This window comes from Pyrenophora tritici-repentis, chromosome 6 (genome assembly GCF_003171515.1).
Source record: "Pyrenophora tritici-repentis strain M4 chromosome 6, whole genome shotgun sequence".
Lineage (NCBI taxonomy): Eukaryota > Fungi > Ascomycota > Dothideomycetes > Pleosporales > Pleosporaceae > Pyrenophora > Pyrenophora tritici-repentis.
In genome coordinates, this window is record NC_089395.1 from 610,109 (window position 1) to 628,901 (window position 18,793).

At 50.0% G+C, this 18,793-nt stretch overlaps 8 protein-coding genes across 8 annotated transcripts; 5 read left to right on the forward strand and 3 right to left on the reverse strand.

Annotated features, from left to right (window-relative positions):
• Nucleotides 1-4,889: 4,889 nt before the first annotated feature.
• PtrM4_114710 (GlcD, FAD-FMN-containing dehydrogenase) lies at nt 4,890-5,528 on the forward strand (the record flags this gene model as incomplete). The annotated part of the gene is made up of 2 exons (XM_066108141.1): nt 4,890-5,376; nt 5,428-5,528. 2 exons carry the CDS (start codon nt 4,890-4,892, stop codon nt 5,526-5,528), a joined length of 588 nt encoding a protein of 195 aa, XP_065961326.1.
• A 49-nt stretch (nt 5,529-5,577) lies between these two features.
• PtrM4_114720 (GlcD, FAD-FMN-containing dehydrogenase) lies at nt 5,578-6,622 on the forward strand (the record flags this gene model as incomplete). The annotated part of the gene is made up of 3 exons (XM_001934856.2): nt 5,578-5,967; nt 6,020-6,073; nt 6,125-6,622. 3 exons carry the CDS (start codon nt 5,578-5,580, stop codon nt 6,620-6,622), a joined length of 942 nt encoding a protein of 313 aa, XP_001934891.2.
• Nucleotides 6,623-7,014: 392 nt separating this feature from the next.
• Nucleotides 7,015-8,050, forward strand: PtrM4_114730 (MhpC, hydrolase or acyltransferase (alpha-beta hydrolase superfamily); the record flags this gene model as incomplete). The annotated part of the gene is made up of 2 exons (XM_001934857.2): nt 7,015-7,138; nt 7,194-8,050. 2 exons carry the CDS (start codon nt 7,015-7,017, stop codon nt 8,048-8,050), a joined length of 981 nt encoding a protein of 326 aa, XP_001934892.2.
• Nucleotides 8,051-8,399: 349 nt separating this feature from the next.
• PtrM4_114740 (uncharacterized protein) lies at nt 8,400-9,463 on the forward strand (the record flags this gene model as incomplete). Its single annotated transcript, XM_066108142.1, has 2 exons — nt 8,400-8,491; nt 8,548-9,463. 2 exons carry the CDS (start codon nt 8,400-8,402, stop codon nt 9,461-9,463), a joined length of 1,008 nt encoding a protein of 335 aa, XP_065961327.1.
• Nucleotides 9,464-9,567: 104 nt separating this feature from the next.
• Nucleotides 9,568-12,159, forward strand: PtrM4_114750 (uncharacterized protein; the record flags this gene model as incomplete). The annotated part of the gene is made up of 1 exon (XM_066108143.1): nt 9,568-12,159. One exon carries the CDS (start codon nt 9,568-9,570, stop codon nt 12,157-12,159), a length of 2,592 nt encoding a protein of 863 aa, XP_065961328.1.
• Nucleotides 12,160-12,624: 465 nt separating this feature from the next.
• On the reverse strand, nt 12,625-13,443 carry PtrM4_114760 (uncharacterized protein; the record flags this gene model as incomplete). The annotated part of the gene is made up of 2 exons (XM_066108144.1): nt 12,625-12,962; nt 13,020-13,443. 2 exons carry the CDS (start codon nt 13,441-13,443, stop codon nt 12,625-12,627), a joined length of 762 nt encoding a protein of 253 aa, XP_065961329.1.
• A 468-nt stretch (nt 13,444-13,911) lies between these two features.
• Nucleotides 13,912-14,174, reverse strand: PtrM4_114770 (uncharacterized protein; the record flags this gene model as incomplete). The annotated part of the gene is made up of 2 exons (XM_001934858.2): nt 13,912-13,996; nt 14,113-14,174. 2 exons carry the CDS (start codon nt 14,172-14,174, stop codon nt 13,912-13,914), a joined length of 147 nt encoding a protein of 48 aa, XP_001934893.2.
• A 1,584-nt stretch (nt 14,175-15,758) lies between these two features.
• PtrM4_114780 (AraJ, Arabinose efflux permease) lies at nt 15,759-17,492 on the reverse strand (the record flags this gene model as incomplete). Its single annotated transcript, XM_001934859.2, has 4 exons — nt 15,759-15,764; nt 15,797-16,844; nt 16,895-17,193; nt 17,247-17,492. 4 exons carry the CDS (start codon nt 17,490-17,492, stop codon nt 15,759-15,761), a joined length of 1,599 nt encoding a protein of 532 aa, XP_001934894.2.
• Nucleotides 17,493-18,793: the final 1,301 nt, after the last annotated feature.

Below are 18,793 nucleotides of genomic sequence, written 5' to 3' on the forward strand. Positions count from 1 at the left end.
TGATCTGACAGTAGTGAAAGCGTACTATCCACTAGTTAAGGTCTAGTTGTTAAAGGAAACATATATAAGCGACTAGGCTTCGCGAAGGTAGGCGGCAACAGCGGGTACGTACGCGTTATACTTAGTAATAATATAATCGCAGAGCGTCTAGTAGTGTCAGATAATAGCACTGTTGAAGATGAGAGCGTACAGACGCTGGGTTAGACTAGCGCGACCCGGCATCTGTGAGAGCCAATCGGATCACAGGAAGGCTTGGCACACCCTAGGTGTGCCCACAACCGTAGACAGAACAAACACACAATCAATAATCAACATCATCACCATTCATTACCTATTTCATCAGTATTCCAGATGAGAGTGAATATCTGACAAGTAGCTACGCTAAAGGAAGGCTTCCGCTAGGGGACTTACAGCCGCGATTATATTTCGAAACTACGGCGTCTCTCTTACGCGTAGGCTCTAGTTGTTAGCAATTACCTAGTCCTTTAGGGCGTCTTAAAACTAAGAGGATAAAAAGCTTACCGCTATCTTATTAGTAACCTCCTAGGAGACCTCTACACTTCTAGACCTTATTATATAGACTTATAATTTTGCGAGCGCGCCTATGATATTACCCTCTTAGCTAGTAATTAGTATAGGTCCGTTAGGTCCTAGTGAATGCCTAGACCTATTACTTAAGAGGTGTCGACTAGCGTTTATAGTGCTATCAGCCTCGTAGTAGGCTTCTTATTACCGCCGTTACTTATGGTAGATCTAGCAAAGCTAATAGTTCTTCTTCTTCTTCTTCTTCTTCTTCTTCTTCTTCTTCTTCTTCTTCTTCTTCTTGCGGTGCTATACGCCCTAGCCGTGGCGGTAGATCTAGCTCCTTACTGTGCCGCGACTGCGCTCTGTTTAGCGTCGCTCGAGGTACGGCACGCGCTTAAAATTAAGCCTAAGGTAATAGTTGTCGTCGTTAGGTAAGTCCGCATGTATTGCCACGGGCTCGTCAGGCTAGAACTCGTTAGGCTAAGCCTCGCTCGCAGTATCCCCAACAGTGGACGCGTTCGATAGCGACGGTAGAGGAGAACTGCACTTATCGCGTTCGATAAGGCGGTGGAGGCTTAATTTTAAAGAAGTAGACATAAAGTACACTAAAATATCTAGTAGCGAGAGTGGCGAGAGTGTTGTAGCATTAAGTTGCTGGAGTAGGCGCGACGCGTTAAGGCTGCTATGTGGCCCTAACGCGATTAGCAGAGTCTAATTAGCTTAGGGATTTTATTTAACCTATACAGATCTAGTATCTTCCTGTCTAAGTTTAGTTGCATCGACAAACCGTGTTCTAAGCAACACTAGAAGTTGCTATCGTGACTGCAAAACAAGGTTTCAAATTCAGTCCAATTCAGTCAGTTCAGTCAGTCTAAACTGAATAGACTGACTGGTAGCAAGTCTGCCCTCTATGACCATGGCCTAGCCACATCTGACAACATATCTTGGTCGCAGTAGACAATGCCAAGAGCTCTCTGAAAGAGGCCGCAGGACGTTCATAAGAAATGGTATGACCGAGCAAAAGCCGGACATCGCTGCGTGCTGTCTGGTTGTAGTAATGTGTGTGTCATCACCACTTCTATTATTGTCTTTGAGTTTGAGTTATTTTTTCTGCTTCCAAGACTATGCAGGGCTTGGTACTTGGCTGTTCGGTCTGCTTACAACGTTGTGTTGGACAGGCGAGCGCTGTAGGCAAGTATTCCGTATCTTGAAAGATTTAGCCCGATTGTCTTCAAGCAGATTTCACCGGGAATGACACGATCTGTGTTGGGTGACAGCGTGGTCCAACAGATGAGATCAGCACTAAGACGTCGAGTTTGGGTTGCGGCTAGATCGGCATTGATCCGCGTTGGGATCGCCCAGGCCGTGGACCGCATTCATCTCAATCATGTCTTTCTCTTGTCTTTCCAACATGGTGTTCACAGATCGCCAAGAGTGCTTCTTGTTCCGAAGCAGCCGCGGCTGCGTTCCTCAGTACTGCAGTGTACCCGGTGCATGTACTCGGTGTAGGCCTAATCATACCATGACTTAATCTTTCGCTCACGGCAGGCTTCTTTCAAGTGTGCACGCAGCTGTTCATACTGTAACCTCGCAACACAAACCCTCCGAGAGAAAAAAACGCCTGTATGCTCAACTTGAGATCATTTCGGACCGGAATAGATGCAGCAGCAGCAGCAGCAGCAGCAATAGTAGAGGCTGAGCCGATTCTCACCTCAGATCCAACATGACGTCGGTGAAATGTTCCACGTTGATACCAGCGCTCTGTCTTGAAAAAGCTTGATACGCTCCATCTTGGTACGACAGTAGCTGTGGCGTCTTCTGCCAGAGCCGCAAGCACGTCATTTTGTATACCTAGGCAGCTGAAGGAATTGGCGAGACGATAATTGACACTTGATCAAGGTAGGTGCTAACCGTAGCAAGGCTATGCAACCCGACAGCCATCTTCAAAACGTTAGAGTTCTACTTCTGCTGAGTATGAGCAATACTTGGCAGAGATGGCCACATAATAGTCAGTATACCTCCTCGATGAGCTTGAGGAAGAAACGGCCGGATGTCCAACATGCCCAGCTCGTTAGACCTTGACAGCTTCGGCGTGCTGTATCTGTCGTACTCGTAAACAAGCAACTATATGTCATTCCCAGCGCTGCTGCGCCACCGCTTGGACGCCTCGGTCGCTTAACTAGCTAAGATCGCTGCCTGAAGTCAGCACCAGTCTCAAGATACACTAGCGACGGGTGCTCGCGGAAAATGCGTCTCGCTACAGCTGCGCAGTCTTGCCTTGTCGTTTCAACGTCGTCCCTGCCGTTGAACTAGTATACATCTGAATACCCTCCTTCTTTCGTTGCTCGTATGTCAATGCGAGACCTGTCATACTAAAGCTCTCTTTGCATCTTGTCTGACTCCTCGCTCCGACCTACCGAGTGGTTGGCTCGCAACACACCGTCCATGCTGGACTGGAAAATGAAGGAGTTGATAAGTTCGTTAGCATGGAATAAGAACAACCTTTTTTTACCAATGCTTCGCTAACACTCTTGATACTCTGGCACTTTGAATACCAATAGCTGCCATATAATGACTATCTCGTGCCAACTGACCACAGTCGACTTGTCTAGTATGGCTTGTACTACCTCAACTGCTGCTATCACTCAAATTCTTGCTCAAGGCACCGTAAGTAGACAGTCATCCTCCGTCCTAAACATCGACGATGTTGACCAGAAGTTTGCTCAGTATGCGCCGCGACCGCCTTGATGAGGTACGCCCATGAGGAATGATGCCGTATGTCGACAGATTGATCACATGATAATCTCAAATTGAATATGCTGACATTTTAAGGCACTCAATGACGTATGGTTGCGGGCATTCTGATCATTTGTGTAGACGTGGTGCTTACTAAGCAACATCTTTCTACCCTTCAGTGGCACAATACGGCAAGTGGTCTAGGCTCTGAAAGAAACGATAATGGACCACGTCTCTATTGCCCCATCTTAGAGATAGTAGTCACTTATTGACCGGATTACCACGCGGCTATGGGTGTGTTCAGTTTGATATCGGGATTGTGCGCGTGGATGGCAAGCAAGTTGAGCTTTGCAAGGGCCCTGTACGACTAGACGATCAGAGTATCGTAGCTGCCACGGAAAGATCCTGGTTTCTGCGTCAGAGCGATTCGGGCTCGGAAGAAAAAGATGGTGTAGTGCTCACGGTCACAGTACTCCTGTAACGGGCTGAGCCTTAGGTCACATGACTAGGCCGCTGGCCTAGTCACTTCCTTCCTTCTATCACTCCTTCCCCCAGCAGCCCGTGCGCCGTGCGCCAACCCAAACAAAGCAGGATGGCCGCCCACTTTCTTCCTCTCTTCATCTCGACTGTAAATAGCATCTGGATTAGGTAGCTGGAATACAGTACCTACAGACCGTTCACAACTCCAAGGACGGTTGCTGGTCATGCCAATACCGAACAGGACTAGATTACCAAAGTCGCATATATATACGGGTTCCATACAGGAGTCGATTGCCTTTCGTGCATAGATGACAACGAACGATAATCTCGATGTGGGCGAGACATGAGGACATTCCGCATGTCGCTAACCGGCGTGGTACCTACGGAGAGCGGGCGCGTGCCGGCGCGTGCCGAATCACCGATAACTTAATTTAGCTCCGCATCCGCGACGACTCGTCGCCACGACTCCACCTCCATGTCAGCCTTACAGCCATTTCGTCATCGCCGCCATTTTGCTGCCGCTCATGTCCGGCTTCACATCTGCTTACTCAATCACACCGCGTATGTATATATTAGTACGACTTCGCATATCTGATGAATCGCCAAAAAAGGATTGCTGTCAAAGAGAGCCTTTCCCTCTGATCCGTGACCCACCATAAGTCTTTTCAAATGCTCACGTGGACCATCGTCATGCCACTATACGAGGACCGCAATTCTGGATTTCTATCCTTCCCTATGTGGACTTCACACCCACTTTCATGCATGCCATATACACACCTTAGCGAGTGATGTATCCAGAGGAACCACCAATATGCATTGATTTCCCTAAAAACTCTCTCGCATCACTAAGGCTTGCCGACACGCGCTCACGATAGGCTAGCACGTGCCTGGGGAACTCTATTGGACAAGGTGTCTCGTATCCGACGCCATATCATGTACCCGACGCGTCCTCAGCTGCTCGGTGGAACGCCACAAGTGCGTGACCATACGGCGTGAAATCGACCACAATACGGTTCAAGGCAGCGCCATGATTGAAGGGGAGTATAAAATGTAATCTAAACGTCTCTACATGTATCAGCAGACAGATTCAAGCAAATTCCACTATCAGCATTGACATATTTGTTCATTCTTCGTTCACTCTGGTCGTCATGGCCAAATCTGCTTCTTTTACATTTGCAACACTGCTGTTGGGCGCCCAATTCGGTCTCGCTGCCCCCTCTGATGCAACCAAGAAAGCCTGTGCTGAGATCAACAATGCTCTCCCAGGCAAGGTTCTCACTCCTGGCCTCCTCACGGTAGAGTATACATACGAGACGCAACAGTATTGGGCAACAAACCTCCGCGAGGTTGATCCCGCATGCATTGTTCAGCCAAACTCTGCTCAGGATGTATCAATCGTTGTCAAGATCTTGAACAAGTACCCAAGCGTCCAGTTTGCTACTCGCAGTGGAGGCCATGACCCTAACAATGGACACGCTACCGTTCAGGACGGTGTTGTAATCACAATGACTGATCTGGTAGGGGCGACGTATGACTCAGACGACGATGTTGCCTATGTCAGACCAGGGGGAGAATGGAACGACGTCATTGGTGATCTCGAAAAGAGCGGGGTGGCTATTTCTGGCGGAAGACTTGGTAAGGCTGCCCTTTCGCCAATTTAATATGGATGCAACTAAGTCAGCATAGGACTTGTCGGTGTGGGTGGACTGTTGCTCGGAGGCGGACTCTCGTTTCTCAATGCTCAAGAAGGGCTCGCGGCTGATGTCAGTGATTATGATCCATCCTAACTTGTTGTGTACTGACATGTAGTAGAACATTATCGAGTGGGAGACAGTCATGGCTAACGGCTCAGTGGTAAACGTAAATGCTGACACACATCCTGACCTTGCGCAAGCGATGCGTGGGTCAGGTGGCCAATTCGGCATCGTTACCCAGTTCAAGGCAAAGGTCCACCACATGGGTGATATATGGGGTGGCTCCTGCGCCTATGATGCCACCAAAGATGACGAGTTGTATGCTGCTCTACATAACTTTGTTGGTCATGGCGCCGAAGATCCAAAGGCCGCCATCATATTTTCGGATCTAGTCCTTGCCGCTGGTGTCAAGACGAAGCTCATCTTCTACTTTTATGACAATCCCAAACCGCCCACGTCCGGCCCTTTTACGGACTTTTTCAAAGTTCTTAACGTGGCTTGCGTGCCCAGAACCCAAAAGTACTCCGAGCTAGTGAGTTTACTCTCTAGTCACATCGCCGTCTCCACGAGCTGACTATTTGCAGTTGAAAACAAATGGCGAACCAGTCCGTCTCTTGAATGCTCGATCGTTCTTTCGCGTAAGGATTTCCCATACCATATGCCTAATATCGCATACTAATCATGTATAGACATACACCATCCCCTACATTCCCTCTCGTCCTCAAATGTATAAAGAGATCCGTGACAATATGGCTAACCTTTCTGGTCCCTTCCTCACCATACCACCCCTTGTTCGCGCCATCCAGTTCAGCGTTGACTTTCAGCCACTACCGTCCATTTTCGGTAAGGTCTCGGCAACCAAAGGCGGCAACGCCATGGGTCTTACATCTTCGGACCCCGACCGCATCGTATTAATCTACCAAGGAGCCTGGAACTTGGCAACGGATGATGAGTTGGCATACGGAATCGCTAGGAAGATCACGGCTTGGTTAGATGAGGTCGTACCTCAATGGCTGGAGGAGGCTGGTATGCCCAAGGACTTGTATTTGCCACTCTTCATGAACGATGCCATGTGGGATCAGCCTGTCTTACAGAGCTACAGGGACTATGAAAAGTTCAAGGCGTTGCAGAAGAGTGTTGATCCAAACGGCTTTTTCAGTACCAGGTCAGGCGGCTTCAAGTTCTAGTCTTGACATTGCTGAGAGTAGTATCGCTCTGTGGTTTGGTCGGGTGACTGTCAATTGGAAGCGTTTTGATTTGTGGGCAGGAGTATCATGGCGATATTCAATGAACCAAGACCCGTAGCGCGTATAAAATCTCGGTTCATCGGCGATGCCTTATCCCCGGAAATAGTGCAGCCATCGCGAGAGCTAAGATGGGAAGGTGGCCTGTAGATATTCAGTGGGGCCCACTATGCTAATAGCGGGGTAGTACATAGGCACCTACATGCAACTCTGACTCCTTATCACGGGACCACCTAGGTACCTAACCTCTAATCCTGACTACAAGATCCGTGATTTGCGCTGTCATCGATTCAAACTCACGTTGGTTAATAATTGTACAGCCATCACTAACGTCAATGTCTCAAACAGCCCAAATCGCCGGCTATCAGCACGAAGACGCGTGGAATATCGACTGGTTGCGCGTTGACGATGTGCATGAATTGCACTATCAGCAGTATGGCAAAAGAGATGGAAAGCCGGGTAAGCATGGAGTTTTCCTAATCTGATTTGGTTGCCACAATCTAAATCTGGGCAGTGATCTATCTTCACGGCGGCCCAGGTGGCAATTGTTCCAAGGGCAACACTGCCTTCTTCGACCCTGCGGAATATCGAGTGGTTCTGCTCGACCAGCGAGGCTGTGGTCAATCTCGACCTAACGCAGACACTACCAACAACACCACCTGGCATCTTGTCTCTGATATTGAAGCGCTGCGGAAATACCTCATTATCCCCAAGTGGCACGTTGTCTTTGGCGGCTCTTGGGGCTCTACCCTTTCCCTCGCCTATGCGCAAACCCACCCCGAAAGTGTTGGCAGCCTAGTCCTACGCGGCATCTTCACTGTACGGGATCTTGAGCTAAAATGGACGAATTATCCGGGCGGTGCTTCGATGCTTTTCCCTGATCGATGGGACGACTTTATCAACTTTCTGCCAGAGGAAGAGCGCTCCAATCATATTGCCAGCTACCATAGACGGCTCATGTCCTCGGACCCTTCAGTCAGCCTCCCGGCAGCCACAGCCTGGAACACATGGGAACTCTCTATAAGCATGCTCCGTCCCGACCCCGACATTGCTCAGAAACTTAAGGAGCCGGCTTATTTGCTGGCACACGCAAGGATCGAGATCCATTACTTTACGAATGGCGGGTTCATGACAGACGGACAACTGTTAAAGAAGGAGAACATCGATCGCATCAGGCATATCCCGACAACAATTGTGCAAGGCAGGTATGACGTGGTATGCCCACCAATAACAGCCTGGGAATTACACAAGATGTGGCCGGAGAGCAAGCTGTATTTTGTGGACGATGCTGGGCACAGCGCCACGGAGCCCGGGACCAAGGCAAAGCTGAGAGAGGCTTGTGACGCGTACGCGAATTCCGTGAAAATATGAGAGAGAGATACAACCCCATAAAACTCGAGTCGGCACGATATCTGCTGTCTGTAGCATATCATCAAAATACCTAGGTAGCAAAAGTTGTGTCTGAAAACTGCGGCTTCGGGCGGATGTGTTAACGACTAGTACATTATGAGGCTGTTTTATCATGCATGCAGCTAGCCGCGATGCGACTCGGCCTGTCAACGCTAAGGCGGCACAGCGAGGATTGAGATCATCGCCCCAGATCCGCCTTCTCTCGCAAACATGCGTGCATATTACGGCCCAGATTGTAGAGTGCAGGCCCGAAGTCTGGAGTTCCGCTTAGATTGGAGACCAAGTGCTACGCGCCTTCAATGTGTGCTAAATGAGTTTTCCCATCGCGGACCCCGCGGCGTGCACGCCGTCGTCAGCGGCAATCGATAACCACGAACGAGTACGAGCATACGAAATCGCAGCGTAAGACGACTGGAATACGCGCATATCGATACAGCAGTGCTGACTGGTCACTTTAGATATCTCTCCGCTGCTTCGTTCCCGTTCGATATCGAAGGAGGCCCGCCGCCAAACCCCGTCCCTAGCACTGACATTACGCTCAACGCGCTCGTCCAACATGGCGTACATAGACTGGATTGCGATCGCGCATTCCTCTCCCTCATCGACAATCGAAACCAATACATATGCGCCGAGATGACCAAACATCAATCTCTCACGAGCCCGGACCCGACACATCCTCTTCTTCTGGGTACTTCACATATCGCGCTAGAGTGGGGAGTTTGCCCGTATACCATGTCTATATTCCATGGAAGACCAGTGGCTTTACCCGACAGCCCGTACATTGTCGCTGACAAGTCGTACTTTTGCATAAAAGACTTCCGCGAGGTGCCCATGTTTGCACCGCGTCCATTCGTGGCTGGTTACCCGCACATGGTCTCTTACATGGAGGTCCCGCTATGCTCTATATCAGGACATATATTGGGTAGTTACTGTGTCGTCGACAACAAGGAACGCGACTTCTTGGATCCCGCGGCATTGGCCACCCTCCGCGAAGTTGGCGATGCCATTAGTTCCTACCTTAATCTGAAACGCGTCGAAGCCGGCAAATCGCGATCAGAGAGGATGATGGATAGTCTTCGCCATCTTGTAGGCTCCGGTCGGCTCGAAGTCACCCCAAAGTCTGGCATTATAGAGCCCAAGGCAGTTGGGCAAAGTCCATTCCATCTTGACGTCTTTAGTTCAGCATCACAAAGAGATCTTGGCACACGAGACTCCGATACAGTAGCATCTGATCAACCGTCTAATGTAAGCGGCATCAGCATCAATACATATCATTCGGTTCAACCACTCACGTTCCGTAGTCCTCACCAAGCTGTCAGCCCGTCAATACGAAAGCTGACGCCCCGCATGATTCTTCCACTACATCTGACTTGACCGAAAATGCCTTACCACTAGCACTCCCAGCCCCTGCTATACAATCGTCCGGTGATGATCCGTCTCCCACCCCAGCTTCCCGGCAAGACACTTACACAGGACAAATGAGCTCTGTCCTATCCACCCAAATCGGCAATCTCTTCTCCATTGCCGCTGACAAGATTGGCCATGCCATGGATCTGAACGGCCTCGACTTTTTTGATGTCGTCGCAACTGGCACCCAGCACGGCAGTGGTCAGGGTCGCTCTTTATTTGCTGATGCATCTTCTTTGCGCCAAGAAGACACTCTAGCGACACCGCTATCCTATTATCGAAAGGACGATGTAGCCGCACAACATCCGGAGGGTCGACCAAGCCAGTCGCTGATACAGCGATTGACAGCTACTTACACCCGAGGGCATGTTTTTGCAGTGGATGAGTACGGCGTCTTCCAACATGGGGGCGAAGACGCACAAGACTCAAGCAAAACCTCGACTTCCGAGGACAATAATTGGAGCGATTTCTTCAAATATATACCCAAGGCTCGATACGTCATGTTTATACCTCTATGGCATTACCAAAGAGAATCCTGCTACGCCACTTGTATAGCTTGGGTATCCGACACTGGAAAGACTCTAGACACTGGTGATCTCAACTCGTTGGTAGCTTTTGGCAACTCACTCATGGCCGAAATATTCCGCCTGGAGGCTTCAGCCAATACTCAGTCCAAGTCAGACTTTGTTTCTTCTATTAGTCATGAGCTGCGAAGTCCGCTGCACGGTATTCTGGCCAGTATCGAGCTCATACAGGAAAACACACACAAGGATTCCGAACTGCTCCCAGAAATCACCATGATTGAGTCATGCGCCTCTACCTTACTAGATACTTTCGACCATCTTTTGGAATACTCCAAGGTCAACAGCCGCGCTGGTGCTGCACAAAGAGGCGGAATGGTATCTAAGCATTCTGCTACCAACGCTCGTCCGAGCTCTGTGCCTGTCGACTTGGTTTCCATGGTCGAGGAAGTTCTTGAGACTGTCTCGCTGGGCCATGATTACGCTTCACGAATCGTATCCGGACTCGAACAAGAGCGGCAGCGCGGGCTGGACCCGCCGTCTGAAACGGTGTCACTCGAGCCTATTGTCGTTACTACACACGTCGAAAAGGGCCGGGACTGGGTGTTGCCTATTGAACAAGGTGCTTGGAAGCGCATCTTACTTAACGTCATCAGCAACGCATTGAAGTACACCAAAAAAGGCTACATCGATGTGAGGTTGGCATACCTTGAGGCTGTAGACGGCGGCCTGCCGCACATATCATTGATTGTGACTGACACAGGAGTTGGTATGAGCGAGCAGTTTCTCAAATATCACCTATTCACACCCTTTACACAAGAAGACGTTTTGAGTCCAGGCACTGGCCTAGGCTTAAGTTTAGTCAAGAGTATTGTGGAATCGCTCCAAGGCAAGATCCTTGTCGAAAGCACTCTGGGCAAGGGAACCCGTATCACAATCGAAATCCCGACCAGCCGAAGGCCCCTGAAAAATAGTCGTCCAGGAGCCGAAAACGATTCCATCCCCCTGGACATATTGCGGGGGAAGACTGTCGGCCTCCTTAGTCTATCTCGACACAGATCAACAAATGAAGGCTTTAGTACACGTGTAGTGTCTCCTCCAGAGGTTCTGGAGCATTCAATCCGCAACATTTGCGAGGATCGATTTGGGATGAAGTTTACAAATTCATTGGCGGACGCGTCCTCAACAGATGTATTACTCATCGATGCGCATACGCTTGGTACGTTACCAACGCCCGACTTTGAAACATTGTTGACTGGATATACATCCAAGGATGCCCCGCAGGTAGTGGTAGTGCTGGATAGTTTCAGTAAGATTGTAGCACACAAGGTTGGCTTCCGGAAAGCTACGCACATGACGATATTAGTCACTGGGAAGTCGCTACGGGCACTGCTCGTTTCCGCGCTAGATGAGGCAAACGAGAAGAAACTATCGCTATCGTCGCCATCACCGGCACCCTTGGCGCTCGAAAATGGCACAGAAAAAGAGAACACCTCGCCAACCGCAATCCCAGAAAACAACAATAACAACACCGAAGCGGCGACCCCAATCCTTAAACTCCAACAAGAAACCGTCCTCGCAATCCGAACCCGTCCTCCCCAACCAACCCAATCACAGCACACCTCGACGATACAAACCCTTCGCCTACCCCCCTCACAGCCACCACCCCCAAACTGCCGCTTCCACAACCTTCTCCTCGTAGACGACAACCTCATCAACCTCAAAATGCTCTCGGCCTTTGCAAAGCGCCTCAACGTCCGCTACTCCAGCGCCACAAACGGTGCCGAAGCAGTCCAGCTGTACCAATCTGCTGCCGGTAGCCGCGACGCTTTTGACTGCGTTTTCATGGACATTAGTATGCCGGTCATGGATGGATTTCAGGCTGTGGTTAATATTCGAAAGGTCGAGGATGAGGTGGCTAGACGGGTGGGCGGAGTAAATGGGGATGAGAATACAAATGAGGGTATTGACCATGGGGAGGAGAGGAGAAGACCTTTCAGAGCGTTTGTTTTTGCGCTGACGGGCTTGGGTAGTGATAAGGCGAGGAGAGAGGCGAGTGTTTGTGGGTTTGATGAGTTTTTACTTAAGCCGGTGAGGTTTAAGGATGTTATGCCGCTGTTGGGGCCGTTGGAAGATAAATGATGGCGTTGTTTTGCATCTTGGGGTACGGGAGGCTTGTGTTTTTGGTGTTTTGGCTGGGTTATTTTTGTAAGATATGGGGCTTGAATTGCAAGCTTATAGGATAGACTTGACTGCGCTTTTTGTGTGGCTTAGTTGGATTTTATTTCCGCAACTGGTTGTGCGGATGGTGCGGATGGTGCGGATAGATGGCATAACGGCAGGTGTTTTGTGCTTGTATGCCCTCGGGCCCTGACATGTTTGACCCCCTTCTTATTTCTCTCACTCTGGCAATCCTGTTTGTCATAAAGCACATTGCTTGAATATGAAATTGTAGTATGTCATTGCCTAAGTCATCAACCAGTTGAACAATGTATAGAATCGTTACTCTCATGTGTATGTACTCCTGTTCGTTTCCTTCATAGCCCCAGACTCGTGGGATGTCTTCGTGTTTATCGTAATTTCGTAATCCAACGTCCCATTTAGCTTCTAGCATGAGCCGCCGAACTTGTAGTTGACTTTTCCGTTTGAAATCGAAGGGAAGACGCCAGCGTCAATGAGGCGGAATGCATCCCACTCGGCCGCACCCTCCGTCTTGAAGTTCCACCAGAACCAGCCCTGGGCCTTGTTCTCGAAAGCAGCGATTTGAGCTTCAATGTAGCGCCTGCTGTCGTCCTTGTAGGAAGCGGGCCACTTGGAAAGATCGTTGCGCCAGCTGCAGTCGCCAATCTTGCTGCTTCCGGGGAAGGTACCATCGAAGCGAGCGCCGATTCCGTAGCCGTTGAGGTACTTTGCGCAGTCGGTCATGGCGGATGTCCATTCTCCAACTAGAAAGGTAAAGTTAGTCTAAATCCAAACTAAACTGCGCCACAATAGAGACTTACTAATAGTCCATTTATCCGCACCGCTCCATGTGCCAGAGTTACTGCAGACGTAGCTGGTATGTTGCGCAGGTGACATCTTGAGAAGCGTCTGGTCAAACACCTGGTACTCGTGGTGATCCATAACAACGTTGTAGGCGTTGTTATCTGATGGCGTGAGAAAGCCGTTCCAGGTGTTGGGGTTGTTGAATCCATCGTGGAGGATTACAGGTGTGTCGGAAACTGCTCGTGTTTGACCGTATCCGTCGCGGTAGAATTGCTTGAGTATATCGAGGTTGAGACCATTGTATAGGGCGGGCTCATTGAGTAGCTGGATACCCACAATGACGTCTTGGTAGGATTCCTGGGCGTACTTTTTCTGGATGGTGTTGAGAACCTGGAGGGTCTGCTTGATGGTGTCTCCCTTTTGCCATTGTGGCGTGGGCATCTTTTGGCCAGAGTTGTCGAATCCGTTCTGGGATCCCGGAGCGCCGTGCAGGTCGATGATGATCTTTAGTCCCAAGCTTCGAGACCAGTCGACAGCAGCATCGATGTAGACACCGGCTCCAGATACATAAGGCGCGCCGAAAGTGTCGTACGCCCATGATCCAATTGGGATACGGACAATGTTGAAGCCTGCTTGCTTGATCTTGTTGAAGTCATTCCATGTGACCCATGAGTCCCAGTGAGAGCGGAGTATGGAGCCCGCTGCCGCGCTGCCGAGTTTCTGCCCCAATGTGTACTCTGTATCGTATCAGTGCCAAGCCTTGAAGTGATTGAAAGAGATAGCTATGACCTACCATCAACAATGTCCTTCTGCCCACGGTTCGCATTCGCATTGTCAAAGATAGACGGTGTGATCCATCTGTACAGTGATGATCAATGATTTGCTCGCTTCGACATTTGGTTGAAATGCTTACGGCTCAAGTACTAGCCATCCGCCAATGTTCACACCACGGACTTTATCTGTGCCCCAATTAAAGGCAACACCACGCTTCTCACTTGGGTACGAGTCAGCAACATGTTCGCAAAATTTGGAAGGAATGCTCCAGGTGGTCGCGACCACTATATCTGGAATGTGAAGTGTGCATTCCACCACCTCGTGTAAAACACTTACGTTGGGGCAGCAAGTGCAGCGACGGATAGCGATAACGCAATGATTGTGCGTGAGAAAATCATGATGTCGCACTTGAAGTAGTATGAGATACTGTGGGTATGAGTGTAGACTGTAAGATGTGGTGACACTGGGCCCTATAAAAGGTTGTGCGATATCCGGGGAATGGGTAGCAGGGTCAACGCATCAAGGTAAGCTGCCGGAACTAGAAAATAGTCCACGCGGGGCCCCTCTAAGGTTGGGCGCGTGAGTTACTTGCAGGTTCCGGTCCCTAACTGAGTTGCGACTGCAGTTGGTAAGGGCCATGGCAAGTGGGTAAGTTCTTGCCCAAACCCAACCTCGGGAGTCTAGCAACGAAGCGATGTTGATCTTCCGCACTGATTTACAATGTATAATCTATGTTTCGAACTATGAAGAGGTTACAAGTGTGCACAAGCATTGACTGAAAGCAACATGATACATCGATCGACCGGAAACACCAAACAATGCCGAGCACCCCGGACGCGGTCAGAGCGCATGTGACGCATCATGCCCCGGATATGCCCTTAGGCCTGCCGTATACCCATAGTGCTTGGAGCGGTAAAAGAGTTTCTTGCGCCACTGGTGCTCTCCGAGCATCATGCAAAGGTGCGCTGGCTCTCGGCGTCATGTGATACCTGCGGAGAGAGCAAGTACTGTACATACATGTACCGCCTAGTCGCGGAGATAGAAAACCACCGAGATTGCTTACCGGCTTGAAACACGTTAACAGGTGTCACACAGGACAAGCGGTCAAGCAGGTGACTGCATGGAGTTTTTGCAAGTGACCATGGTAAACTTAGTACAGCGTATTAATGCACGGCAAATGACCCGTGCCTGACGATTATAGCGAGTAAGATGCAGGGTACGCAGATCGCCTGATCATAGTTTTGCGAGCTTGTTTAGCTACAGCCTACCAGGCCATTTAGTATGAAATCCCTAGCCGGTCGAGTTCGGCGTCGCGGTATAGTCGTTGGGCACGACCCCTCCAAGACGCGCTAGCGATAGCGTAATGTGGAGTAAGCGTGGGGATCGTCATCTGGTGGAAGAGTTCTCGATTGCTCTTCTCGTGGCGCCTGACATAGTGTGACGTCCGGTGTAGGGCTTAATGAGCCTTGGTTGGTGGAAGAGACGTGCATCGTGGCTTACATGCGATGTCACCTACGGAAGGCACGTGTACAACGGAGTTCCCACACGATTCAGGAGTTGGACGACAGATTTGCGGGATATAGCTGCGCCCAGAACGGGTGGGGAGTGGCGGTGATAGTTCAAGAACAGACCCGAGGCGAATCATGGAGGAGAAGAGGGTTTGACGAATCTGACCATGTCTCATTCTCACCAACCCAAAGCATGACAGCTTGCGGTTGTACATGTCATTATGAGTTTAGATCACTGGCATGGAAGGAAGATGCTGGCGACACACGTTGTGGGTTGGGATGAAAGGACGGGAGGATGCGACCACGACGATGGTTAGGCTTGGAGGTGCGATTAAAGCGTGGCGCCTCGGTAGCGGCCGCGAACGGGACCACCGTGCAGCTGACATGTATACAACGTACCACAACATATGGTACAACCCAGTAAGCATCGATATACGGAGCTGCTGACTCTGGGTAAAAGCAATCCTGGCCACTTCAATCCTAATGTCATGCTTTGACTAAGGTCTCATCACCCAGCCACCTAACCAGAGAAAACCAGGCAATGCGGTGACGGCAGACAACGCGCCCAGCACTGCCGCCATGGTCGACCATCCACTGTCTTCAACGATGAAACCAGCCAGTAAAGGACCAGCCATGCATCCTCCAGCGAAAGCCACATTGAACAGCGCGTAAGCTTGAGCAAAAGCTCCGCCTTTGCCAAATCCTGGGCGCCCACTCTCGAGCATCTTTCTCTCCTTGGCCTCGGTGACCGCCGAAATCTCTGCCATGACCGGCGCGAAAGTCATACCTATGAACAGACCCGTCAACGCCAGTAGCGCGCACAAAAGTACCTTGTCCTTGATGGTGTTTTCATTGACGAAGCGCAAACAGACGAGAGGGGGGCATGCACACAGGAAGCCGACCACGACTAGATAGCGTCCGCCGTATTTGTCGCATATCCAACCCCATAGTGGCGCTAGGAAGCTTGGTATAACGATAGGGAGAAAGAGAAGTGCTGCGCCCGTCGAGTTCCAGTTAAATGTGTCTGCCGCGTGAATGGTGAGAACTGAGTCGAACGCTGTGACGAGAAGAGCTTGGATAAGAGCGCAGAAGAGTGAAGCGAGTAGACGTCGAGAATATAGAAGTGAGATAACCGGGGGAAGGCGATCGCGTAGACGGCGTTGCGGGCGGATGTCTTGTTGCGCTTCCGCTGCACCCGGTTCTGATTCTGGGCCTTTGGTAGGCTCCAAGCTGGGGCTTTGGGTCGAGGCACCAACCTCTGGTCTCGCGGTTTCGTCCGAACGAATTTCAGCTTGTACTTCCAGACGCCCTACAACAGTAGGATCCCATCTAGCAGCTACTTTCTTTTCCACGAGCAGCAAGCGCAAAATCACGTCCAATCCGACTAAGCCATAACACATGGCGAAAACAGCATTGTACCCAGCCTTGTCGTATACCAAGCCACCAAGCAGCGGAGATATTAGCAATCCAAGCGACATTCCTATACTCAGCCACCCCGTGGCTGTCGCCAGTCGGTCTTGCGGTACAGTATCCGCCAGCAAAGCGAGGCCAACGACCCATCTGCGCCATGTTAGTCAATGGATTTGTTTTCCAGGCTCCGGTAGTCTTACACCACAGCAGCAGAGGCTCCCTGCAGCACTCTGCCGACGATGAGAACAGCGATGGAATTTCCCACATCAAGCAAAATAGTCGCACCTAGTAGGACGAGCAAGCCCAGAAGAAGCGGAGAGCGACGTGACGAACCACGATCCGCAAGCCAGCCACATACGGGTGAAAATGCCAACAGGGAAGCACCGTAGACAGCAACCAGGACCGATACCCAGTACTGCACTCGGTCCTGTTCAATGTGGCTTCGTGACCGTATCGCGAAAGGAATGACAGGCACAATCACACCGTACAGAAACATGTCCTACTTGAGTTAGCTCCACAATCTTGCGCGAACTGTACGAAGCAATGACCTACTGTGAAGACAGCCAACGACACCGTCCCAATGATGAAGCCATCTGAACTTCTGAATTTCAGCATAAACGGAGGTTTCTCGCCATGCTGCGTCAACACAGCTAGCCATGTAGGCCGCGTCCTCTTTTTCGACGTCACTTCCTCGTCACGTTCTGCAGCATCACTTTGTACACCGCTCGTCTCAGTACCGTTGATTTCTTGACTTTTGCCACGCTCCTGAGTCTGCTTAGTGTCGAAGTTGTCGTTCATATTCCTCCACTGTGGCTATTGTGCAGCAACACCCGAACTTCCAACTCTTTCTCTTCTTCTGACAAAGCCTGTATCCTGACGTGATTATGTAAGAGGGGGTGTGATGTCTTGAATGCCATCACCATTGTCTGCTAGAGATCTTCCTGACGCGATCTTCTTGGCTGTGGCGCCACGCAGTCCGCGGTTTCCGCGGCGCCGCGGTTCTCGCCAATTTCCGTAGAAGACCCACCAGGAGGAGATGACATCATCTCGAGACTGAAAACCTTTCATCAGAATGCGACATGTCTTCTATCTGGCTGATTTACCATAAGAATAATGCGTGTTTTGATGACTCTGTGATATACGAAGATTTTCTCTTTCATTTCACGGCCAGATCAAAAGGGGAATAGCTTTCAATTGTTTCTTTCCAGCACTACGATTTACTAGAGAACTCCGCCTACGTCTACCAGGAGATGCAAAATGATAAGTCACTCAGGCAGGACAATTCAGTAAACGCGTGGCGAGCTAAGTGTCATGTTTCCTGTATGTCATTCGGTTCGGCTGTCATGAGGCTGCCCACTTCCCCCCATCAATATTCCTTTCATTTTCTTATTCCCACTAAATCGTACACGCCCAACATACCTTCAGAGCTGCCGATGTTTATATAGCTCGTATATATCACAGAGCGACGCATGTTTAATATAGTGTAAGGAGCTGCTGTCCGGCTTTTGTCTACGGGATAATCGAGGCATTCATTTCCTTTCTTGTCAAATCAATCTTTTCTGCTCAGCGCATACAAAGTTGCATCGCCTCTCGGACGTGGATTAAGTCATCGTTTGTCAGAACTAATATCCATTTCGATGAGCGTTACGTTGTCACCTAGACCATCTCATTGACGCGTACATATGCTTTGTACTGACTCGCACAGTCATGTGCTCGTTCATCTTCGCGTGTGTGCACAGGAATCGCCACACTTATGTCCAATACAAACGAACTGAAAGAATTTCAGGTTTCAATGCGCCCTAGCTTCTTTGACTATTTGAGAAGCAGGTGGAGATACGCAAGAGATGATCCGGTTTGGCTGATATGTCGCAGTACTTCGGAAGCAAACAATTTCATCTATAGGGCGAATGTGACACATGCTCGATTTCCATTTTTACTGAGCCTTTTCACCCCCTAGTCACACCACTTAACTATATATCATCCGCCCGAATCGCACGTTTGCGCCCTGGACCAACAGAACTTTGCGCCCACCCAGGTGTCATAAGATACTTGACATACTAGTGTGCAAAGGCTACTGTAGTCGTTAGACACGCTTGGTA